The 26,707-nt window shown below is 32.9% G+C and overlaps 2 protein-coding genes and 1 non-coding gene across 4 annotated transcripts; 2 read left to right on the forward strand and 1 right to left on the reverse strand.

The window, feature by feature from the left end:
* Positions 1–7,130: 7,130 nt before the first annotated feature.
* On the forward strand, positions 7,131–15,582 carry Bma-pak-1 (Uncharacterized protein; the record flags this gene model as incomplete). 2 transcript variants are annotated; one of them, XM_043075440.1, is made up of 13 exons in its annotated part: positions 7,131–7,174; positions 7,763–7,911; positions 8,831–8,937; positions 11,307–11,460; positions 11,734–11,943; positions 12,293–12,444; positions 12,538–12,630; positions 12,854–13,059; positions 13,366–13,552; positions 14,436–14,528; positions 14,755–14,854; positions 14,940–15,136; positions 15,358–15,582. In XM_043075440.1, the coding sequence occupies 13 exons, from the start codon at positions 7,131–7,133 to the stop codon at positions 15,580–15,582; spliced, it is 1,917 nt and encodes a 638-aa protein (XP_042931374.1). The 2 variants fall into 2 exon arrangements, with proteins under 2 accessions (XP_042931374.1, XP_001898312.1); XM_001898277.1 differs by lacking the exons at positions 7,131–7,174; positions 7,763–7,911; positions 8,831–8,937 and having other exon boundaries at positions 11,310–11,460.
* Positions 15,583–18,201: 2,619 nt separating this feature from the next.
* Positions 18,202–26,588, forward strand: Bma-daf-11 (Uncharacterized protein; the record flags this gene model as incomplete). Its single annotated transcript, XM_043075441.1, has 23 exons — positions 18,202–18,307; positions 18,738–18,835; positions 19,096–19,167; positions 19,351–19,534; positions 19,666–19,778; positions 20,063–20,134; positions 20,394–20,541; positions 20,690–20,865; positions 21,304–21,401; positions 21,544–21,618; positions 21,761–21,839; positions 22,000–22,170; positions 22,369–22,593; positions 22,845–23,028; positions 23,403–23,573; positions 23,728–23,929; positions 24,070–24,112; positions 24,395–24,492; positions 24,739–24,931; positions 25,101–25,205; positions 25,473–25,604; positions 25,985–26,116; positions 26,502–26,588. The coding sequence occupies 23 exons, from the start codon at positions 18,202–18,204 to the stop codon at positions 26,586–26,588; spliced, it is 2,964 nt and encodes a 987-aa protein (XP_042931375.1).
* Bm15529 lies at positions 18,427–18,507 on the reverse strand. Its single transcript, XR_006227922.1, has one exon. It is a non-coding gene; the product is annotated as a small nuclear RNA Bm15529 (small nuclear RNA).
* Positions 26,589–26,707: the final 119 nt, after the last annotated feature.

Here is a 26,707-nt window from a genome sequence, read left to right on the forward strand (position 1 = left end):
TTTAAGTGAATTGATCTTTCAGCTTTTAATTTTTGATTTAGAGTCGAATTCCTCCATTAATCTCTGAACTTTAACTTCGAATCAACTAGATCTGAAGTAAAAACAACGAAAACTTTAAAATCTATCAATATAAATCAAAAATCAATAGGAATACCCCAGTATTTTGCTTATGACAGTGTTAACACTAACCACAGTCTCTGCAACACTCTGTCTATAATAATTCGGTCGGAACTAGATTCTACATTGATCATTAAAAAACTTCATTCTTCAATAGCCAGCAACAGCAGTAGCATCTCAATTTATGAATTGAGTTAATCAACAAAGGTCTGTGAAATACTAGAAAAATAATTCAAATTTGCTTGCAAGGGTTTTATCATACACTTTGATCTACTTTTTTCACTTAAGTTAATTTGAAGTAGTGAACGGTAGCACTTGCATTTGTAAAATTTGTTACAATCCATGAAAGATGCACGTATTATACCAGAAGTATAGCAACAGATTTCAGGAACGGTGCCATATTAACGTTCATTACAGTAGAAGTGGCTTATTTGGAGAGAAGATACCTGTTATGGTAGTACTCCAAAAATGGATGTGGCGCATTCTGTCTTCATTATAATCTGTGTAGTAATGATAATGGTCAAATGTTCTACATATTCTTCTCTAATCGCGTACCATTTTGAGCATAGTTTAACGGTGTGAAGGAGTCAGCCGGTTCCTCCGATCGAATATAGGTGGTGGTGGGACGCAATGTCATGATGGCATGTCTCCTTCACACACATTTTGACGTTGTTCGATCGTCTCTTTCCCGCAATTCCAAACCGCTCTCCGCTCGTCGCTTTGTATTCCCCGCTCCTACAGATTCTCTATCTACAATGTCCTCTTTCATATTTCATCTACACTTCTATTCTCCGTTTATTTACTTTATTGCAATATTTTTGCACTTTATTTTGTTGCATTATTTTTGCACACAGTTTTAGAATCAATAGGTTCCAGAATAGTGGTATGCAATTTAATTTCTTGGCGGCTAAATAATTAGGTTTCCATGAAATGGTGAATTTCTTAATAGTGTTATGTTCACTTTATCTTAGAATAATCCGGGCGGCATTGTTAAAGTCTAACTCCCTCAAAAGTAATGATGCATTCATTATTATCCTTTTTCTTTAAGAAGAAACTGACGTTGCAAAGTTTCAAAATAATGTCAGAATAAATTCATTCTTCATAATATGATATCAAATATGACGAATTTTCACTGGGCGCATATCGGACACAGTCAGGGAGCGCTCTCCTGATATTAGACGTTTGTCCAGGATCTGCTTTCATCTTTCCTGTTGTTTGGCTCTCAGTGGATTAGAACATCTGTCATTCAAGCTCTTGGGAATTCATAGTGAGATGGTCTGGTTTAGTTTCGTTTATTTAATAAAGAAATTGCTGAATTAAGTAAAACTAAAATTAGCTGGAACGAATGACCATAAGCAAAAGTTACTCTCATTACTTTTCTTTTTTTGTTTTGTTTCATTTAATCCCATGCAGTTAAAAATTCAATTATATAGAATTGCTTCGGTTGAAAGAGGAAGGTTTCGAACTATAATGGGAGAACTAAGAAACTGCTGGATCATAAGACTTATTCTGCAAAAAAACCGTTTAGGTGATCCTTCGCTATCATTTCTTATATCATTTATTTGCCTCATTCTTTCGTTTGCCACTTCAAAACTTTAATAAATTTTATAAATTTAAAGACTTGCTTCGGTTTTAAACGAATTCCTTCTATCGCTTGCATTTTCCTTTCAAATCCAAACATATATAATAAATTAGAAAATCTTTTCTCGAAAAACTTCGAGCTTATTTTTTTAATTGGAAAAAACTGAATTTCCTTTAAATTCTACTTTCCTTTCTTCCTATATTGCCAATTTCCTTCCTGTTCCAGATTCATGTTTTTTCCAGCAAAAATTATGTTGTTTTTAAGGTGACGCAATACTGTACTGAATTTCACTGATTTCAGATTTAGTTCCTAGTAAACAAATTTTTAGATCCCTAGCATCTAGAAGTGAGTAAAGCTTCCATGTTCAGTTCAAATGCTTAATTTAACTTTAAGCTATTAATTGAGGTACCATAGCATACAATTCCACATGAGGAAGTTTTATTCGATCGCTTTAAGAAATGATTCAGGAAATATTGTAAAGATCAAAGGGTAAGGATAATAGTATTAGGGTAGTTGAATGTTTGAAAGGTGGGATGAGGAAAAGAAAAGGTAGGATGAAATTTAATTAGAAGTGGTATTCAAAAGTGCAGGTATTTGAAAAAAATTAGGCCAGAACTTTGGGCACAATTCAAAAACAGGAGAGAAGATGGAAGAGGCAAAAGATGGAATTGCAAGAAAGTGGTAAGTAGTGATTATAACTAGTTTCGTTTCCTTTAATTGTTTATTTACGGTGAAATTGTCGGTGCTGCAATGCTTATACCACCTGCAACCGTCTATTGAATTATAATAATGATCTAAGTGCCAACGCATTACTACCTCATTTGTTTAATTTGCTCAAATTCGGACCATACTTGAAAAATCTGTTGATGTTTTTCTTCCGTTTTGAGATTGCGACATACTTGGACAATGCTTCCATTGTAACCTCATCTCTTTTCTAAAAAACAAATTTTGGATTAAATTCGATCCACGTTGGCACACAGTTCTTTAAAATTAGATTTTTGATATATACAAGCTGCTCAATTAAGAAAATCATAATGAAATCGAAATCTAGTTGAGCTTAAATAAATAAATCGTAAGTAGAAATTGTGCAAGAAAAAATAAAATTAGTGTGAGTGGCAAAGATTTTTACAAAGGCAATTTTTTTTCCCAAAATTAAGAAAAAGATCAGGCCTTTTTTGGCTTATCAGCTTTCCTTAGTTAATCAGAAACTGGATTAATTACACTTTTTCACAACCTTTGGACTTCAATTTTGAATCGTGGCATTCATAATTTTTTTCGTGTTTTTCGTTTTTAGTTAATTTGCCTCTGATTTCTTGATAACACTCAATTTGACCATTAATTGCAGTTATTAGTGATTCTCATCCTAGAATATCAAATTATCCGAGTTATTATTTTCTCGGAGACTAGCTTTAACATAATTGTGCCGACACAAGCAGTCATCATTTTTAATTGATGTAAATGGCAAAGACTACAACAAAAGCACCAGTTTTTTTTTCTCTTTAGATAAATAAATTATAAATAGAGATTGTACAAGAAGAAATAAAATTAATGTGAATGACAAAGAACCATTTGGACTGATAGGATCAGTGATTCTATTATATTTGTGACACATTCATCATTTACTATCAACTGATGTTTGTTCAATACTTAACGCCCAGTACTGTACCAAATAATCTAATTTAAGAACTGTATCCTAATTATAAACAGTTTATGTTTTTTCCTTATCAGTGCTTTTTCATGCAGTTTTGCAACTTTCAGTTAATTGATCGCGTGTTCTGCCTTCTTTATTGAGAAGAAACCTGAATGAACACTCTTTTCTTACATTAATTAATACAGTAATAACCAATTCTTCCTCCATTTCGTTGGACTAAATATAGCGGATCAATTACGCGACACATGCTTCGTTTCCGGTTATAATTTCCGTTGTTGTATGAGCCCGTAGTTCACGATTCCTGCTTAGTATCGAACCATTTGGATTTCTTATCTGTTTACTGCGCTAGCAGTATCATTTGCATTTAGTTTGATTTCTAGCTAATTAGTAGTGAGTTTCCTTCCATTACAAGTCACAAAGTGTCATTTTTCCTAATTCATTGCTTTATATAATATTCAGAAACTTTTTTGAACTATTGAATTTTTGAGCAATAATTAGTAGTATTGAGAAATTTTTCATATTCCATTTATCTCGTTTCTATCAGTAATTGATGGATTATTTAACAATGAAGGCAGAAATAGATTTTTGAGCAGCCTTATGAAGGAATCTCTTCGCTCTCCACCAGTAATATCACCCATTCTTGCAACATTTTCTCTTTATTCCCTTAAATAATACAGTCATCTACAAAAAAATCTTCTCTCCCTATTTTTTCCCAGTTCTGCTGATCATTGGCCATTTTTATTTCATTGCTTTTATGCATATTTATGTTTTGCGTATAAGTATATAGATCAGTACTGTGGTGGAGAGAAAAGATCATACTAGCTGATGTATATGTTGGATATAAAAATAAAATTTCTTTGCAGAACAGCAAGCGGAAAAAGAGGAAAGGCAGTGAAGATCTGTTCGAGTGCGGAGCTTACATTTCTATACATTCTTGCCTTTGCCTTTACTGTGTCTAAAATTTTTTTAAATTCCAACTAAAAAGTTTAACTGAAAACATTCCTTCAGTTTCCTTAACCCTTGCATAACGAAATATGTTATAAAGGCCTATCTCATTTTCTCTGTAAGATCTTGTCATAGTGTATTTGGAAGTAACTGTGCAACGATTTTTGAGTCGTTAGATAGCAGGAGGACTTATTCTAGGTGCTTTTCGAACTCCAAAAATTTTGTCTTTTTGTTTCATTCTCTTCGTGATGGTCTTTTAACACTACCACTTTTTTGTTTAGAAAAAGATAAATTTCGCATTCATTTGCTTCTTTGCTTTTCTTATATCCTTTAAATTCCTTCACTACATAAATAATTTATGAATTATGTAGCATGAATTCGTTGCTGCACTTTAATATCCTTTTTTAACTATTACTTTTAAAGAATTGAATTTTCCTATTCCACAAAACCTGTGGTGTAATCCGTGTAAAAAAAAATACAATTGGACTTGGAATTCATCGGATCAGAGACCCACAGATGGAAAATCGATTACCATGATCTGTGGATTATGCTCTCAAAGTGCTTTGATGTAATTACAGCTGCAGATTTATTTATATACATGCGTAGAAATCTGAGAAGTGAGCTGCAGTTTGATGATGACGTAAGAAGTGTAAGGGTTTCTTCGATTTGACAGTTTTGATCTTTTAAGTCATTGTAGTAACTAATAGAATTTCTTCATAAAAAAGAATCCTTTGTACCAGGAAATTATTTATCTCTGAGATGAATTTTATCAGTTTTAAAGAATATTTTAATGATCTTTCGACCTCATTGCACAGACGTATCTAGTATGGATAATAAATAAATATTATCAGAAATGCGCAGTTGTTAAGGTCATACATCATTTACATAGCAATCAATATTCACATTATTGAATTAGCTTACTGCAATACAAGTCTTCATCTACTGTTCTTGTCTTTCCATTATAATGATACTAGAAGAAAAGTAAATGTTAAAAATAATGGATGTCTGCCTCAAATTTTGGAATTTTAATGTTGTAAGTTTGATTTTATGTATTTCTGAGAAAGTATTGATTTAAATGAAATTATATCATGTCATTGTGTATTTGTTTCTATATGGTATGCACAAAATATACGCCAATATTTACTTTGTTATTTGTTCCTCATTTTGTACAGCTTATTGGTTTCTTATGCTTGCAACATCTGTTCTACTTGATAAAAAAGATCCTAACGAAGATGGCTATCAAAATCAAGAAGATCATGTGTGATCTAAGTTGATAATTAGAACGCTGCTGTTCTTGCAGGATCGCACTAAAGAAATCGTTGTTTGAAGTAAAAGCTTTGGAAAATTGCTTTTGTAATTATCAAATGAGCAACAGAATCGTTCTGATTTCTTTATCATCTTCATGACTAAATTATTACGTCACAATCTTTCTAAGTGCTCCATAGGCTTCATCTTCTATTAGCAGATTATCGTTGATTGCAGCTATTCGACAAGTTGCCATATGAAATGTTTAGTTAACTTTTTGTGCTGGCGATTACATCACCCGATGGCGACTTCTGTTTTCCACATTCTAGCAACACAAATGTACGCGTTCATCTTCATTATTCAACAATTTCTTCTCCCTTTGATTCTTTTTTCTTCTATTACTTCTCTTCCAGTTAAAACACACTTTTAGAAAGAGAAATATACTACAGACTGCGAAAGACTTATTGTCTTATCTCTCCTACTACCTCTTTATTTTTTACTAAAACTAAACAGAAAGTTTGTTGTTCCTTGAAGTCTACTTTTTTATAAGAACAATTTTGACTGGTCCCTAGAATTAAATTTTCTTAATCTTTCCCTGTATTTTTGGCTTTATTTCTTCTCTTTCCACACTTGAACAGGCATGTTTGCAATTACTTCGACATGGAAAGGGCATGGAATGCCTTCTTTACCTCTTCATACCACTATGACGTGATCGCACTGATCGCATTCCTTCCACTTCTTTCTTCTATCATATCATTGCAACGTCATGCACGCGCACATCATGCATACATGTCGTGTGCATACTCTAATAAGATGGCAGAGAATGCCTTCATGCGTGCATACACGTCAATGCTTGTTGGGATTTTGCCGTAAATGAGATAATGTCTGCGTGTGTGCGTATTACTGAGTACAGAGGCTTGTTGTATAGTCCTTCATTAATACATATTTGCCTTTCCGTCTGTATACTTGAGTTGTTGAAGAGTAGGGAAGATGTAAGCCTACATAACTACTTTTCGGAAATGTATTGAGTGCAGCCTGTGAATATGTTTGTCTATTTAAATCGTAATTGCTCTTTTCTGGTTAAAATGGAAAGCGTTGGCGAATTGTCCTCTAAACCTATAACCTGTGAAGAGTGGTGGAAGTTTCACTCTTATGGAGAGACATATGGTTGTGGAATGTTATTGTTGTCGCTCACGCGATGTTCATTTATGTTATTATGCTGATGTGCTCATTCCAGTTCGTCCCTTATGCATGGCTTGGTAGAGACTAGCTAGGTTAATTCATTACATGGTTGATTTGTTGCGTACCACGTCATTTCAATCCTCATAATTTCAGGTTACGTAAATAGAGTAGTGTGGCTTTCGAAATTTCTTCTCTGGACATTGCCCGTGAGGTAATCTCACACTATTCATTTTGTTCAGGGATTTGATGCAGATGTTTCCTGAGCCGCTGTATCCTTTACCTTGACTGTGACTCATTCTGTTTCTACAAGTATTCTTGCTGATACTGTTGTTATTTTATCAAACGTAACACGTGAGCATATTACTGGATTGCACACGTATCTCTTTTCCTAACTTCGATTTACAGATAATGTCTTCGGTTCATGACGAGAAACCACCTCCTCCGCCATTAAGGTTAATACTTTTATTATTTTATCCTTGTTTTAATTGATGTAATTTCTTATGCTATGGCGAGTAGCTCGTGTTTCTTTTGACCGATGAATTTCGAACATTTGCAGAAGACGATGCACTATTTCTAGTTCCAGAAAGAGGATGTTATTTCAGTTTCCAGATGAAGTCGTTTTTCATGAATCTCATCTTTTGATTTGATTGTGACAGCGAAACGTTTCAAAATTGAGAATGTATTGAGAACGAAGTATATATTGTAATACTGTAACAAATGCTATGAACTCTTTAAATTTTCAAGATTTAAGTAAGAATAGGAGCAAGTCTGCAAGAAATGTTATGGGAGAACGAAAAGTGGTGGAAGCAAATAATAACACTCGTATTTTTTTACACTAAATTGCATATCATTGTAACATTGTAGGAGTATTCGCAATAACTCTCCATCGAGATTATTAGTGGGATGATTATTACTGTGTAAGATATAATTAATTTCAGATTTTTCATTTTATATTAATAATCATTTTAAACGAAAAGGATTGCAGAAATCAGATTAGTAATTTATTTCTGTTTTCTTCTTGAAATAATGCTGTTATTTAGATACAGTAGTAGTACTTCTAATGCTTTTCGTGATCAGTCATTTGTGGAATTGAAGCCATTGCCACGTGAACCAATGTCAAATCCAGAACATTATGGTTCTCTACCTGTTGTTAACAAGAAAACGAAGAAAAAAACTTTCGGTGGAAAAAGTGAGTTATCTTTCAAATGTCGTTTGGAAGTTCGAATGTGTTAACGTATAGAATAAAGTAGCACATTGCACTAATATATGGAAAACTGTGAAACTGTTTGTTATGGAGTCATTCCCTAAAACTTATAGAGTATTCCTACAACAAGTTGTTTCTAAGCAGTAAATGTACTCCAACAAATTTCTTAAGCTAAATGGTGGAATACTGCTATCATATTGTTGTCATTCCACAGTTCACTTCACTTTAAAGAATATTGAACAAAAATATCGTATCCACATAATTCTCTTCTTTTACTAACTTTACAAAATTAATCTTAGATGTAGTGAATGAAGCTTGAATAATGTTCCGATCAGTGATTTGTAATAATGAAGTTTCATGAATTTCAAAAGAAAAGAGAATCTTTCAGTTTTGTTCAAAAGATTAGTGGTCCAGTAAAACATTAATTTTCGAATCAGAGGACCAGTGTTTTTGTTTTGAAGTAAAGGTTTTGTGCGGAAACAATTTTTAAACAAGAGCATTAGATTATTTTGATATACGGGCAATTGAATGCAACGGTTTAAATTTGGGAGCTGATAATTTCGGTCATTATATTGAGGATTGTTCAAGATCATGCTTATATAGTTTTTGACGAATTGTTTTAATTCAGACGGAATGAAATGTTAAATAGTATTGAAATGCTTTTGAAAATAATTAGCATGGTTAGATGAAAAGAAAGTATTATTAATCTATATATATATATATATATATATATATATATATATTTTTTTTTCAATATATTTTGTTTCTAGCTAATTAGATTTCTAGAAAGCTTTCCGTCTTACAAAAAGAATTTTTTTATTGCCTTTTGATTTATTGCCTTTTCATTAAGTAACATTATGTGATTTGCGGTGCAGGAAATGAAGAGATGAGATATTTTTTACAGAAAATAAGGAAAAAGAAAGGACAAACGATAAACCTGTCATTTCATTACCAAGCAATTTTGAACACACTATTCACGTTGGTTATGATCCAGAAACTGGCGAATTCACGGTATCTGTTCTTCTTTCCGCTTTTCAGACAAAATGTCAAGTTTACCACAAGTTAACGGCTGTTGAAGTTGTTGGAAAATTCTAAATCCATTTTATTAATTTAGCACTATCACAATAACAAAACTATGTCTCTTTACTTGTTTCTTGGATCTAGGCATATTGTTCCTAGACTTTACATCAGTCTTTTAGCCATTGCGATAATGCAGTGAGACAGATAATGCTATGTCAATCCTGAACAAGCCTCTTGACTAATCTTTCAGATTTTCATAGACTCACTGTCGAAAAATTTAATTTTTTCTAATTTCGCTTTTCCTACACTTGATCATCTTGCTAGCTCTCTCGCCTTTCTTTTCATGAATATAAAAAATTTCTTAGTCGGTCAAAGTGATATTACCTTATTGTATACATTGAATAGTAATCAGCATTACAATAACTTTGAAATCATTGCAAGAAGAAGTCAGTCTGTGGAAAAAGATATCGTTTTTCTCAAATAAGATTTCACGTCATATGATTCGTTAAATAAATAGTATGTTAATGTTGAGAACCAGAACATTATCTTGTTTCACTTTTTTCAGTGTTCCCCCATGTTTGTTTTTTATTTCTCCCAATACGCTAACAAGTGATTCTCAAAGACAGTTCTACAAATATCTGAAGTGCTGTTCAATAAGATACCGCTTACTGTATGTTTCTTCTTTGACGATGTGTAAATGAAGATGAAGCAAAAATTTATTTGTATAAGTGGGTAGTCAGAAAATTGCTTTAGGATATAACATATTTATATATGTTAGTTTTTAACTTTTTAACCCTCTTAACCTGATATCCTCTCTTTTTTTTTATCATGGAATGGAAATTATTTTAGAGGATGAGTGGGCGATCCTACTTTCATGGAGCATTATATTTTATACTTCTTTCATAACTAATGAACTGGTTTTTGATTTAACCTTTTAAATCGATTATAAAATTAGACTGACTTTGGTCACATTGGTAGTTTTTGTTGTAGGGCATTTAGTTTTTGAATAAATATCATATTTTTGAGGTAAAGGAGGCATTTCAATTTATTTTGAAAAATTATCACACATAGCTCGCATTTATATTTACCTGATTTTTTTGTTTCTTATTTCTAACTTTTTGCATCTGATAATTCCAAGTGTTAAAAATAAAGTCCATCTATAGCAATATTAGTCTTTATTGTTTAGATATTTCCTTTTTAGTAAGCTTTAGCCTATGAAGAGGCTTTAAATTATAATCTGGAAAATCATGTTCTCAATCCCTTATTTCTCATCACATTTCATTTTTCTCACAAACACACTATTGTTATGTGAAACGTTAAATAATTTGAAGGCATACAATCTAGTTAAGTAATTCAAGCTGGTGTTTTATAACATATGCTATCAGTTTTATGGTTTATTTTTTTCACTAAAATATTCAAACAGTGTTATTTAAATTTTTGGATTGAAAAACAGTGGTGAATTTGGCAGTCTTTAGATCATGTTTGGAACTCATATATATCCACTGCACATACTATGCATGTCCATATGTATTTCATGTATGATTTTACTCCCACAACTCTCATTCGTAGCTGTTTCTCTCATGTCAAGTAATATTTTTTGGTTTATTAAATCATGGAGCATGTTTATAACGTGTTCAGAAATCTTATTGAATGTTAATTTTTAATCATCTTGCTTTTGCATATTGAAATCTATATTTGTTTCTATTTTTTGAATTTACCATTCTTGTCTAATATAATTTAGCTCTTTTTTCTTCTCTTTGAGTTTTATTAGGACCTTTCAAAATCGGTTCTGCCTCAATCATAATGGACTGTTATCGGAGATTTATTCTTTTCCTTTAGAAGTTTCATTTACTCGATCATTCTAAATGAAGAAAGCAAAAATTGCTAAAAGTGCTGCACGTGTTGGAATTTTTCACCTTTTTTCAAATCATTTGTATCTTTTAAGAATTTTATAAGTATAAGGCATTTAACATGCAGAGACACTGAATTTCTGTTCATAATACCAACATTTTTTTTTTTTTATATCAGTAGTACATCACATTATTTCGACTCTGAAAACGGTTTGACCATGTTATATGCTGGGTAAGAATCCGGAGCAGTTAAAAAATAGTTTTTAAACTTTTGCTGAGATTATTTATTCCACTCATGCTCAAAATATTTGATTTGTTTGTTTCCGGATGACTGCAGGTCGATGATTGATCATTGCGCTTAGTACTATATACGCTAGGCTTATATGTGATACTTCATTTTTGCTTTATTATTTATATGTTTGCCGTCCTAATGCCTTGTTTGTGCATTTTAACATTTTCAATATTCTCTTCATTCTTATCACTTTTTTTTCAACGAATTCATTTTTTCAGGGTATGCCACCAATGTGGGCGCAGTTATTACAAAGTGCACAAATTAGCAAGCAGGAGCAACAGCAGAATCCTCAGGCTGTGCTTGATGCCCTAAAGTATTATACGCAAGCTGATTCGTCTCAACAGAAATGGCTGCAGCCATCTTCGTTTGAAGGTTTTGACTATCTAGAAGTCTTTTTTTTTAGGATAGGTTTATCAAAAATGACAGTTATAACAAATTAAATGAACTCGTCTTCGTCAATAAAATACTGATAGTGACTTTCGCTCATTGAGATTACATATGATTAAAAATGTGGTTGCATATGTTTAATTGTAATGCTGTCATGCCTCAAACTTGCTTGAAACATGAAGTTAACTATAAATAAGTTTTTATATTCTGGATAATGATTAAAAAATAAGTAACTTTGGTTCGACTAGTTTCTTTCAGGTTGTTCATTAATTCACCGAGTTAACGTAGAACAGCAGCGACAGCAGCAACAGCGAGATATAAATGCAGCAGCACACCTTGTTAGTCTCTGTTCCAGTTCGTCGTTATCACATCGAGGAAATTATCAGAATGAAAGTGAAAATGAACCTCAGGGACCAATACAACATCGACATTTGCTGACTGCATCACAGAATAACACATGTCACCGCGGTGAGTCGGTAACTTCTGCAGCACTTTAAACAAGAATCCTTTTTAAAGTTAAATAGCAGAGTTCTCATAAATTGTTAATAAATTTGTTTACTTCACCGTCATTGCTTGTCGAAAGGGTAAGAAGATTGTGCTATGAAATTCTTTATGTTCGCATTACATAATACATAAACAGTTTTTAATATGCAACTAAATAAATAAATTATCAGATTGATCTATTCGAGCCTGTTTTAGGGAAAAAGTATATCACCATTTATCGTTCTAGAACACTACATATTTTTTTTTCTTCAGTTATGAATGTTACTACTGCTTTCAGTTGAATTTCAGTTTCAGAGCTCATATTTTTTTTCAGGGTTATCGACATCAACACATACGGGTTTACTGAAAAGCGAACAGTTAGGTAGCTATACACTTTATAGTACTAGTGAACATCTTTCTTCAGGAAGCAACAGTAATTCATCACATTCATCATCAAATACCGATCAACATACTTCACATCCTACGGTCAGCGTTTTTTTTTTTTTTCTTCGTACCAGGTTTTATTTACTCTATTATTTCTGACGAATTATGTCTCCGTAAAATTATTGGAATTTTCAGGACTATGCAGTTCCTGCAGTTCTTGATGATGATGAATCAGGTGATGTTCCCGCACCACCTATACCTGATCGTCCTGCGCGTACTATATCTATTGTAAGTTCATTTTGTTTGTCAAATATGCGTGAGTGTATAAAAATTAAAAGAAAGCGATGGGAACAATACTATCATACAAGGTTTTTTTAAGGTTAATCGCATTGTCATTTTAATGTTTTGTTACAGCTTAAATCAGTTTCACAGCTAGAAAAGTAGCTCAAAATTCTGTACCCTTTCAAATCAGATCTTGTATGTCCCACTATGCAGAGCAAATCTATTGCAGTATACAAAGCCAAAAATGGATGAAGAGAAGATAGAATTGTGCATGAACAATGCTTTAATAACCGGCGGTCATTTTGGTCTCACTAATCGATCAGGAGGGCGTCGAAAAAAAGTATCTGATTCCGAGGTGTTAGCTAAATTGCGGACAATTGTTACAATTGGAAATCCAGATCGGAAATATCAAAAAGTAGATAAAATTGGTTCCGGGTAAGGGATTTTCAGCGCATACAAGCGGTATTCTTACAGGTGTCTTGTTGGATAACCTTTGAAACTGGAATTCAGTTTCCTTAATGTTTTCTGAAATAAGCTTCGTCTCTTACAAGAGAATCCAGACTAGTGCGGACATTTTAGCTTGAATCGAATGTCTTTTGTTTGATAGGACAATTGGTCTTTGACTGTTCTTTAATGGTTTATTAGATTGTTTTGAAGATAAATTTCTAAAATTTAGGGTATCGCACTGGTTATTTACATATAATTAATAAAGTAATAGGTCCAATAAATGCTTGATTGTAGAGCATCAGGATCGGTATTCACAGCAATCGAAATCAGTACAGGTGCAGAGGTTGCAATAAAACAGATGAATTTGGCGCAGCAACCTAAGAAGGAACTTATTATCAACGAGATACTGGTGATGCGTGAGAATAAGCATGCTAACATCGTTAATTATCTTGACTCTTATCTCGTTGGTGACGACCTCTGGGTATTTCTTCTTTCATTAACGTTTTAATGTTCCTTTTCAATTTTGGCATTTGTGAAAACATTAGATTTACTATCCACAAGAACAGGCATTGTTTCGTAATGGTAGAGAAACGTACTAGACGTAGGCTTAACTGCGTTAAGACATATTAAAAAGAAATTTCTTTGTGATCTTTCGAAAGAGATTTCTTTGTGAAAATCAACTGATATTTGGGGTGAATGTTGTTGTTATCAATAAAAGTAGGATCAGCACTAGCGACTTATTTTAACACACAAAAACTTTAAACTGTATTTAATATGAAACGTATTAAACTTGAGTATATGAGCTAGTTCATTTCTTTCTCTGCTTTTCACTCACATTTGTCTTCTCCTCTTTCTCCTTTTAGACCAGACATTTTATGTCTTCCCATACGTCAACTGACGTATATACTGTGATTCATTTGGTCAAATGGATCAGAAAGGAGTGAGTTTGGAAGGCTTCTGAGTTCTATACCATCCAGCATTTCATGCACTTCCTTGCCAATAAGCCGGACTGTCATCGTGTAACCAAAGATGTGCAGTTGTGCAACGACAAGGGAAATTATCGCGACAAGCAGTTCTGTTGCTTGTGCCTTGTAGCACTGTTACTGAACTAGCTTGTTCCACAGTTCAAAAAGAACGTCATCATTAATTGGATTAATAGTTTGCAAAACACTTCCGAGTTCTTTAAAATATTGTCTTCACTACTTACTTGTAATTTCTTGGCAACAAAAGGCCATCTTCCATCCACAAATTTAGCAGAAGCCTTTGTTTTGAGAAGCAGCGCTTTTAGATATAAAAAGTTTAAAAATGTCGTTTGAAAGGCTAAGCATTGTTTTTGAGTGTGAACTATGGCATATCTGTTTCAGGTAGTAATGGAATATTTGGCAGGTGGTTCACTGACGGATGTGGTAACGGAATGTCAAATGGAAGAAGGAATGATTGCCGCTGTGTGCAGAGAAGTAAGCGTCTCTAATACTTCAAAATGCTTCAGATTAATAATTTCTTGTAATTTTTGATTTCTGCAAGTTAAAAAACCTTTGGTTCTCGTAATGGTCTATTAGTACGTTTCTTCCATCACATGATTAATCCTTCATTGGGTTAATTAATGAATAATGCTACTCGAGGAAAATGAGAATTTAGTGCAAAGTTATATAAGACCATTGTGCAGTAGCCATTTAATTGCAGGTACTACAAGCACTGGAATTCCTTCATAGTCGGCATGTGATTCATCGCGATATTAAATCAGACAATATCCTTCTTGGAATGGATGGTTCTGTAAAACTGAGTATGTTGGGTCATTTGTTTGCTTTTTTAATGCAAGAATCGTAATTTGAGTTCATTCGTTTTTCTTAAATATTTCTTTATTATAGCTGATTTTGGATTCTGCGCACAGATAAGTCCAGAACAAAGTAAACGTACAACCATGGTTGGTACACCTTACTGGATGGCCCCAGAAGTAGTGACTAGAAAGCAGTACGGTCCCAAAGTTGATGTTTGGTCACTAGGCATAATGGCAATTGAAATGGTGGAAGGCGAACCACCGTATCTGAATGAAAACCCATTAAGGGTGAAAATTTCTTCATTTTCGGTTTTGAAAAATGATTTTTCACTTGAACGTGAGACCATGATTCCGTATGCTGTAATATTTATGTCCCTTAAATTTCCTCTATTTTTTTTTTTTTAATTTCATCCACATTAAATTTTATCCATTTGTTAATGGTTTATTTAGCTGCAAAAGTTTCACCGTAATTTTTTTGTTTATGGTAATCAACAATTAAATAAATACAGGCCATCTACCTGATAGCGACGAACGGAAAACCAGATTTTCCGTCACGTGAAACCCTCTCACCTTCATTCCGTGATTTCATCGATTGTGCGCTAGAGGTGTCAGTGGATGAGCGTTATTCGGCCAACCAGTTGCTCACTCATCATTTCTTGAAATGTGCCAAACCACTTGCCACATTGTATCACTTAATCATTGCTGCGAAAAAGAGTATTGCTGCTTCAACCTGAGCCGTTCTTCGTCTACTTACAGAAAACTCGACACAGTTAATGCAGGGCTTATCACAGGTGTGCACTGCATTTCAGCCATTCTAAATAATATTTCGATGTTGGTATTTCTAATTAGTACTTCTAATTTATAATCATAACTTCTAAAGTGTTTCTGATTTCTTATCCGAACTCATTTATTGAAAGGTTTTTTATTAATTTTTCCATCCGTTTCTGACCCCAGAACCGACGCAGTTTTTGGGAACTGAAGATCTGTCACGTTATTGTATTTCATTTAGTTGTTTAGTGAGCACAAAAATATGATTCCAAAGTGCATTTAAAAACTACATTGCTTGAAGTTAACTTCTGCAGTGCACTATCATCCACTGCTACATTGCGTATTTTTTGCAAGGACTGATTCGTAGTGTATCGCTCAATCTATGCCATATTCCAATTTTCCATGTTCCAATTTTCTTGTAATATTTTTAAGTTTTTGTTTTCTTCTTAGCTGTTAATATTTGCGCGTCGTTTCATATGGAATCATAAAGTATGCGCGCTTTTAATTTTGGACTAATTTGTTGGCTTCATGACTAGCATGTTCCGTGTGGTGAAATGCTTCGTTGTTTTAGCTTTGTACTTTGTCAGGTCCCTCATATCTGGAACTTGAGAAAAATCACATTTTTTGAAATGAAGAATTTCAGATTGTTTTGGTATTGTTTCTGTTAGCGGAAGCTTCCACAAGTCTGCTTTTCGTTTCCCAATTTTTTATTCTCAATTTAAATTTTTCCGACATTTATTTGCTGATCAAATGAGTGTCAGATTTGTGCTCAGCTAACTCTAAAATAATGTGAATATTAGGATTACAATGTGGATATTATTTTGATTTTCAACTGTATGAAGAAACCCATCTTTGATATTCTTTTCTATAAATCATTGTATTGTTATTTCTGTTCCGTATATTTGTTGCTAGGTTTGTCCTGTTTTAATGAATTTTTCAAATACCGATCGGTTGAAATAATGATTAGCGATATTCTGTGTGTCGAAGACTGCCATTGGCAAAATGTTTCATTCATAACTAAACGAAAATCACTGATAAAGTAGTCAAGCAAATGCATGCATTTACTGTTTATTGCTTTACATTTATTACCGTTTATATGTTATATCATTTCAAAACATTGTATATAAATTTGTTATCATGTTGGTGATGCTTTCATCCTTGAAATTTAATAAATTTGTTGTCAATTCAGACTGCGATCAGTCAACATTTGGCAACGTCTTTCCGACTTCCTTCAAATTTCTGGGGCGGTATATTCCTACAGTGACTTGTCAATGCACATAGCAGATCAGGTTTTTTTGGCTACAATTCTGTTTATGACGAATTATTTATTGAATTGGGGGTTCGTTTTCATCTTACATTTTAACGGGAGAGAAGGGCTATCAATGCTGTATTTTAAAGACAAAAGCCTCGTCATAAAAGCTTGTTTTTGGCTCAAATAAATGATTCCACACATTTTATTTGCAACTACCATTCCTATAGGCTGATAATTCCACAAATTCATTTCTCAGTACTTTGGGATTGGAAGAATCAAAATGCAAAGCCCATGAATTTGCCGTTTATGGGCTTCCTGATTGATGGGTAGTATAAACTACGAAAATAATAACATCCCAGTAAGAGTGTAGGTGTAGAATAATAAGTAATAAACTTTAAAAGATGCTCCAAAATGAGGATGCTATGGCAACCAAAATCAGCTTAATAGCTCATTTCAGCTAAATGAATTATTACAAATGATTTGTCATGCATGACATTCTCAGTTATTTGCGATTATTTGTTCTTAGTGTAATATTCCTTCCGCAAGGTAGTCCGTTTCATGTTAGTCTGTTCTGTCGAAGTATACATTGCTGGTTTCCGAAATGTCATCACTTCCTACACTTTCCAATACTAAATCGCTGAATACTGACAAAATCTTGAATGATAAAATTTGAAACAATGGAAATATTTCAGCATAACGGCCGGAAACAACCTTGCAGAATCTCGGCTCCACGTTTTCCAACAAATAATTCCTAATTTATTATTGTATTGTCTGCGAACGTTATGTCTTTTAGTACTCCCGATTAATGCCTCATCTGTAATCAATATTGGTCTAATTTATGCAAACACAACAATTCCAAAGGCACCCGAATTTTTGAAAGCCGGTCTATATGATGTAACTGGTGCACAACCTTTCCATGATCATCGATTTAGGTGAATTTCTGTTCATCAATCTAGCAAAATAAAGCTATTTTAATAGGTCATGTTGTTCATTTACGCTTCGACGATGGTTAGATTCATAATCAAAGAAAAATGAAACTAAAAGCAGAAAAAAGCTGAAAGTCCAGCTTTCTATAGATACGAATGGAACGTAAGAATGAATCACATTTTCAGTGGCACTGTTAACTATTAATTTGTGCATTATTTAGTTTGGTTCAACTAGTGTTAAATAATATGCTAAGAAGAAGAAAAAGTTATGTCTTCGAAATCTGCTACACAATTTTAGTCACTATTCAATTTTACATCATTAATCCTATCTTTTACATTCCATAAAAATCCAAGTCTTTGCTGAAATATTCCTAAAATATATTTCCAGGTTACTACCAATAACATCGATGGGTTGTTTCAAGAATAAGTACAAAAGCAATGATGCTGCTATTATCGCAGAAATGTATTACAAAAATAATCTTCAAATGCTTTTTGGACCAGCTTGTGACAGTGGTGACTCGAATTTAGTTTTATATCATTCGATTTTATAATTTAGTTATCCACTAAATTGCATCATCATATGTCTCAGAGATTTCTATGCCATAATCGCTTTGTCTTCTTTATTTTTTACTAGTTGTTAATGATCTCCCAGAGTTTAGGCTACTGTGGCTTGAAGTAAAATTTTGGAAGGTCCTACATATTTGTGGGACAATAAATGCATTAGCAAAAATGAGATTTTCTCATGTTTTATCATGTCTACCACCAATATATATATTGTTTAAATAGTAGTGAACATAAAGAGCGAATTCTTTTGCTCAAGTATTTTAAGACTGCTTCCATCTGGCTTTATCATTTCTATACAGTTGCTTACTCTTTTATAAAGGTTCAGTAAGTTTCGATGAATATTAAACCCTATAGGGTTTAATATTAGCTTTGTTTTTAGACTTAAATATTGTTGGAAGGCTAACAAAAGAGTGGAATATTTTACAGTTCAGTTTTGGCAATGAACATTTCGACAATGATCACAGTTCCGTTGTGCAGGTTTCACATTTTATTAATTTACTATATCACTATGAGAACTCATTTTGAATAAAAGAAATAATGACAAGCTTTCAGTCCTTCACATATTATTCAAGGGTTTCTGAAATTTTTACCATTTAAGTGTCGCGTGAATTGCGTAAAAACTAGTTTTATGACGCAGTTTCATATGAACGTTTATTTCTCGTGTTCCATAACGTTCTTTTGCCATAGTTCTCTTTACAATCATTGAAAACTTAAAAAATGATGGATGTACTTTACAGACATCAACTATTTCAACATTGAATGCCGCATTCAATTTGGTTGCATTTTTTAAAATAATGAGTTGGGATAAGGTAAGGCTATTTTGGTTATGTTCATCTGCTGCTGATCATTATACTCTATGAAATATCCACAGAATGATCTAATTTCTCTCATTTTTCCACCAACTTATATACTTCTGCTAATATTTCGCTTTCTTTCAATACTTTTTTCTATCATTCTTCACAACAATCGTTATCATTTTTACGAAACGACAGGTAGTATTAATTTGGTCAGTGATAGCATTTGATGACGAATATACCACCAAACTGAAAATTGCAAATATTCGGACGGTGTTCAAATTAAACGGTATTTCTCTACTAAACGATATTCATGTAAATACATCGGATACAACTCGATCACTAGTGGATGTTTTAATGGAAATCAAAAACACTTCCAGAAGTATATTTCAAATTTTACATTTTTCCATAGGTTCGCTAATACTAGTAAATCCATGAGTGTCTTGTACTATCAGAGTAGATAAATATTGTTCTAAATGTTTCTTGAAAGCTTTAAACTCCCAAATATTTCAGTTTGGATTCCTATATTTGGATATTATCTTCATGACTATATAGAATTTTTGGCAGCTGTAAAACAACTTAGCCTTGATCCAACTGTTTATGTTACTGTGCTTTTGGATTTCGTCGTTCTTGGAGAGTTCAAGCCACCATGGATACTTCCCAACAACAGCATAAATGAGACTATGAAGTTCTATTTCGATGAAACCATTATTGCACGTTTTTAAATGATTTATTTAAATGTTTCTTAATTTCATTTAGTATCTCTTTGACAATTCTACATTCATACAGCTCCCAAATGTCAAATTCTAATTCGTACTGTCACATAAGGTCAAATATAATTTGGTATATGACCGGATCTAACCAAACTTTTTGGTTTCTTGCAAAGAAACTTGCCTAAACTATTTTATAGCTTGTCAACAATTATTATTCATCACACAATTTATCAATTATAAGGCGCAACATTCCAGCTGATGCCAATGATGTAAATTTTTCTTGAAAAATTTTGTCATACTTTTGGGTAATTTTGCAAAAGTATATTTCAAAAAATGGACAAAGGAGTTTAAAGATGAAGATTGTGAAAATGAAAAAGTTTTTGTTTATATTAAATTTCCCAAAGTTGTCAGATGATAAGAAAACTTTATTTGTGTCATTTCTTTTTTCTGAAATCTCTCAGCACAAACATACTAATAGGTTGAAGTATTGGTCTTTTCTTATCACACTTGAAAACTTTTGTACTTCAGCTAACAATTATATTATACACTCAGCTCTATGAATCAGGATGGTTATATTCCACAATCCTTCGGAATACTTTACAAACATCGCAAAATTTCAGTCAATTTAAAGGATTAGAATCACTAATTGACACCGTTAAAAGCAGTCATTTCTTGGGTTTGTGATAATTTGAATACAGATCTTATAAAGCATAAAAATATATGCTGCACACGCGGTTTTGTTTGAATATTTTCAAAAGCATACAAAACCAAAATCTCAATGTTTGGTACGATTGCTTTCGAGAAGTTAAAAACGAACGTTGCAGGACCATTTGGCACAATATGGTTAAACCAATATACAGTTCGGCTGACTCCATTTCAAGTTAAATATGTTGAGGTATTTCAAGAAGAACCAGTTGGCATCGCCGATTTATTTCTGACACAGGAATGTGACCAGGACAAGATTAGAAAAAAAGGAGCTAGTCGACGCTGTATTACCTTGGTGAATTGTGTTTCATGGAAATTTCAGAATGTTTTAAGAGTCTTAATTTTAAGACTTCAATCTTTTGCCACTCAAAATAAAAAGAGTATTTTTAAAAATTGAAAAGCAGGCTAAGAAATTCACATTTTCTGGCAATTTGTTAAAAATTTTACTGGTCTTTGCATACAGATAAGATTGCCCTTTTTTAAAGGCAATATAATGAAGCATTCGAAACGCCCATCGGAGGAAGTGGAACTTAATAATCACTGAGTATGAAATGACAGTTAATTATGTTTGTACTTCTCAGTAAGTCTGAAGCAAAGTAACTTGTACCATATGTGAGTCAAACGAATAGGCTCTATTGTTGGCGTACTTCTATAGAGTTAAAGTCAAAAGACAAAAGACGTTTGAAACCGACTACTAAAAATTTTAATTCCACTTCCTTTTGAGAATTTTCAGACTGGTAAAATAACCAATTATAATACAACTATAACAAAGCATTTTCCAGTGGATATGCCTCTATGCGGTTTTGAAGGAGAGATGTGCGATTATACGGGGTAATATTAGTTGCAATATTTTGATTAATAGATGACGTTTATAAAAATTAGACAAGAGAAATGCTAACTGCAAAATAGTATCATGAAAGCGATTAACTAGTAACCACAATACCAACACTAATTTCATGCAATCACCTTTCAGATCTATGTTGAAAATCTCTCTAATGATAACGGCATTTTTTTTGTTATCTTGCGCCTTTTTCGTTTATCGGAAATCGTGAGTTTAGTTCTTTTTAAGTCTCATTTAATTTTTTAGTTCTTTATCAAGATTTTTACTGTCTACTAAGTATAACTATAATTATTTAAGAATATATTAAATTATGATTAAGTGTTTGAAATATATTTGAATGTATTTACAGAAAAAGTGGTGAAACATCACAAATGCCATGGGCGATCCCTTATCAGCTCCTCAAATTTGTTAATATCGAGGCATCTTCGGTAAATATTATTGTTGTCATGAAATAACAGTTTCTCATCTTCTCCGATCTGACATCTTAAACTCTTAAACTTTTTAAATACCTGGAGAAAAGGGGATCATATTAGAAATTCCTTTTGACAAATGATTGTATCTTAAGAAACTGTATTTCACAAGTTTAAGATGATGTCCGTGCAAAGTCTACAGCAGCAAATGGAGTCAAAGATAAAATTGAAAGATTTGTTGCGTTCACGAGAGTTTGCTATGACCGAATTTGGAGCAGTGATTGTAGAGCCGTATGCACTCAAAGCGGGGCTTTTTTTCGATAATTCCGATGTAGCACTTCTTCATCAGGTAATATAAATGAGCAGTTGATAGAGCCATATGTTCAATATATCTCTTAGAGCAAATAGAGTATGTTTGTGCAAATCTAAATTTGCCAATAGCATTGTTACATTTATTAGTCTTGGGATGAGGTAGCATTAATAGAACAAAATCAATGGTTTCCATTCTTAACAAGTAAAATACATTTGCAAACATCGTTGATTATAGATGAAACAACTGGTACATGATAATATCAATCAATTTGTTGGGATATGCTTAGACAAACGGACTGAATTTTATGCAATTTGGAATCACTGTTTTCGTGGAACATTAGCTGACTTGATGTTTTTTAATGCTACTACTAGTGCAAAAAATAAGTTAAGCAGTGATAACGAGATTGGTCCAGCATTTCAAGAAAATTTTAAGCGAGCATTTGTTCGTGATATTATTCGGGTCTGTTTTCTTTGCGATATTTTAGACTTAATAAATATTTTAGTTCCAAATCACAATGTTCCAACATTTTCGCACAATTTTCGAATATTGTCATGAAGTTTATAAAGAATTTTTGAATATTTGGTGAAGTCCGGTCTTTGAACGATCTTTCCTAAATCAATTTTTTTTTAATGGAAAAAATTTTGCACAGTATATAAAGTATTCACAGCGTATCGGATGTATATAATATATTATCCCATATTGATTTTTAGGGTCTGGAATTTTTGCATTCCTCGACAATTGGTTATCATGGTTCACTAACTCCGTCACAATGCCTCATCGACAGTCGCTGGATCCTGAAACTCTCTGGATTTGGTCTGTCGAAATTACTGTATAAATGGAGAATAAAGGGCTCTATAAGTGCTAAAAACGGAATGTGGTTAATTTCAAATTCAGGTCTGTCAAAAAAAAATAGTCTGAATTTTGAAATTGAAGTTTGTTGTAGATTGAAATTTTATCATAGATTTTTATATACTTGCAACAAAATAAATTATATTTTACCATTTCATCAGCAATTCATATTTGTTCCAAATATGCATAAAGTTTTAATTTTCTGTAAAATTCTTTGTAATTTTTGTTAAAATCATAAATTTAGATTCATATTATTATTCATTGAAAGATATAAAAAAAGTGCAGGAAGTAAAAACCTTTTTGTGCACCTTAGAAAGGACAAAATTGCTGTAATTCAAGTCTTAAATTTCACTTCCATAATTGATTATTAAAATAAATGGCATCTTTTGGAACAGCTTTCACTAAAATCACAAATTCAGATTTACACTATTATTCGCCAGAAATGCGTCGCTTCCTCAAAAATATGAGTAAGGGTTCGATAACATTCAACGCTAAGCAAGCACGGGCTGCTGATATATATGCATTTGGAATTATATTATATGAAATTGTCTTTCACAGGAAGTTGATCATACTCGATGATAATCATTATGGTAAATGCTTATGATTGTCCAAATGTCACATATTTGTTTAATTTTTAAGATGAGATTATAGTAACTATAGGTATAAAGTGTGGAACACAATAAAGGCTTGAGAAAGTGTGAATGAATTGCTCATGAATGAACGAATTTAATTTGCAAATTTCAGATATCGAAACAGTGAATGAAGATACTTTAAGCATTTTTTGTGAGTCAGTTGAAGCGCTTATTCCGCCTTATCCATCTATCCCGGGAAACATTGAAGTACATCCGGACCTGCTTGGGCTAATGCACAAATGCTGGTCTGGAATTATTGATCAGCGTCCTGAAGCCACACTAGCACGCAAAATTACTGATGCTACATTAAAAATGTAAACTAAATTTTTCCAAGATATTAACTGGCAGAAGTACTACGGATGCGGTGAAGTTATTAGATGCTTATTATTCGAAAAAAGCAAAGCGATTATTATCTCTGCGATAATCTAACAAACCATTTCTATCAAAATTTCAGATCGGGCAGTTTAGTCGATCAGATGATCAAAAATCTCGAGCAGGTATAATTTCTTTTCAATGAAACTTTTTTTAACAGTTGCTTTAAAGTAACGTTTAATTTATGGGAATATCAGAGATATGATTTGATTTTGATTTCTGACTTTTTGAACTATACTATCAGAGCAGTGAATTCAGTCAACAATAACATTTGAATGTATATTACGACATAGCTTGACCTTCAGTGCATGACCAATAATGTTATTAAGAAGAAAAGTTCTTTTCAAAATATGCAATGAAATTAGCAAATAGAAAGTAGAGAGTTTTGAAGAAATTTTATGCTACAGTATACGAACAATTTGGAGAAATTGGTGAAGGAACGGACGCAGCAATTAGAAGAAGCGCAAGAGCACGCGGAACGTTTGCTTCTTGAACTATTACCTAAGTGAGAAATTAGTTTAAAACTTATTCTCTCAACAGAGATGAAGAGCTGTCAATAGGAACATTGCCTTGTGGATAGGAGTATATTTACTTAACCCTTAAATTCATAAGATCATTTAGATCATTTCCACTCGTCCTTAGACATTTCTATACAAACACGTTCAAGGCATATATAAAATGAGCCTAAAAAAAGATATAAAATCACTCAAATGCTAGTAAAGAGCAATTTGTAGTGCAGTTATTATTTTAGATCAGTGGCTGATGAGCTGAAAGTAAGTCGTCGGGTCGATCCGAAGAATTACAAGTCAGCAACAGTGATGTATTCAGATGTTGTCGGTTTCACATCGCTTTGCAGTGATAGTTTACCGATGGAAGTGGTGACACTGTTGAGCGGTGTTTTTCAAAAGTTTGATATAATTATATCGCAGCACCAATGCTATAAGGTATTCTTATTAATTAATGCTTTTCATGAAGGATCGATATAGATTCAAAAAGCAATTATTCACAAAAACCAAATCCCTTCTCCCTAAAGAAAATCAAAGTCAAAAATTTACTTTAAGTCATTAAATCTTAAACAATGCTTCCGTTTGCATACATGTAACTTTCCATTAGGTGGAAACAATTGGAGATGCATATATGGTGACATCTGGAGTACCAATTACTAGTCGACATAACCACGTTCGAGATATTGCTTCTGTTGCAATTATAATGAGAGATGTAAGTTCTGAAATTTTAAGTCTTTTTTGTGGAAATGAGAAGAAAGAATATTAATTCGTCATTTAAAGGAGCCTTCAACAAGAAGTAAATTCACAGAGATGATGAAGGGATATTTTGAATAAACAAAGGCATATCGTATTCAGTATTTGATTGTTGTGAGATATTATTCCTTTTAAGAAATTTTTTTTTTGATTTTTGGGACAGTTATTATTTCAGTACTGATTTTAGAGAAAGATTCAACAATAAAGTAAAAAATAAAATTTCCAGTTCCTATCCGAATATGAAATACCGCATAGACCAGGACAAAAGCTGCATTGTCGCTGGGGTTTCAACACAGGGCCTGTGTTCGCTGGAGTTGTTGGTTTAAATGCACCGAGATACTGTGTTTTTGGCCAGACGGTTTAATTTTTTGACTTTATATTCAAAAAATATGAAGGTGAAACGAAAAAGCTTTGACAGGCAGAGAGTTTAATCATCGACTACTGAAGAAAAATTTTTGCTTAGTAGCATTAATTAGCAATAAAATCTTCAAACTTACTGAAACGAAATACTATTTACTTATTTATATGAATTCGAATAACTATTTGCGTAACTATTTACTTATAATACTCCATAATCTACAGGGAATTTTTTCATCCGTCTTCGAAGTAATTAACTTTGCGTCTGCTCTTTTGTTTACGCACCTCGGCTTTTCTTCTTTGTGTCATATACAACCTCCAGCGTAAGGGAAAAGTATAATACATTTGGAACAAATTTCATTGTATCTGAAGCCATTTTAGGTGACATTGGCAGCAAAAATGGAAAATAGTGGTTTGCCGGATAAAATCCAGATCAGTTTGAAAAGTTATCAACTTCTGACAGCTCGATATCCGGAATTTAAATGCTCACCGCGAGGAGGAGTTCGAATTGATGTCTGTTTTAGGCCTTTTTTAAATCGCAAATGATTCATCCCGTCCTGAAGGAGTCACTAATTATCATTGTGTTGCTTTCTTTTTTTATGTAAGCAATTCTATTTCGAACACGTGCTTTCTCATGAACTTGAAAAGTCTAAAACTGGTGTTGTTCTCAGTTCATATTCAAATATTCTCCAGACATTCATTTGATATAAGGACAGCGGATAGGGGGATTATATCAGTGATAGTGAAGTTTCCGAATCTTTGTTTCTGGTTGTTCGGTGGAGGTTAACTCTTCAAGACAGCTGAGACTAGAACCGGAAGGTAGTGAAAGAAGAACATATAAGCGGTCCTATTATACGTTAAGCTGTGGTGAAATGCACAAAATTATGAATTGTTGCAGGGAATCGGCACATTGCTCACTTATTGGTTGGACGATTGTGAAGAACTGCTGGCATCGAGTCGCTCAGTGATTGGAAGTGACCGTTAGACTGGACGAGATCCATTTTTCTAATTTACACATCATCTTCTGTGTTTTTGTGGCTCAGATGCGAAATCTAATGAAAGGGAAGGAATCAGTTTTTCCCGAGTAAAAACGTGAATAGAGAG

Source organism: Brugia malayi, assembly GCF_000002995.4.
Source record: "Brugia malayi strain FR3 genome assembly, contig: Bm_v4_ChrX_scaffold_001, whole genome shotgun sequence".
Classification (NCBI taxonomy): Eukaryota; Metazoa; Nematoda; class Chromadorea; order Rhabditida; family Onchocercidae; genus Brugia; species Brugia malayi.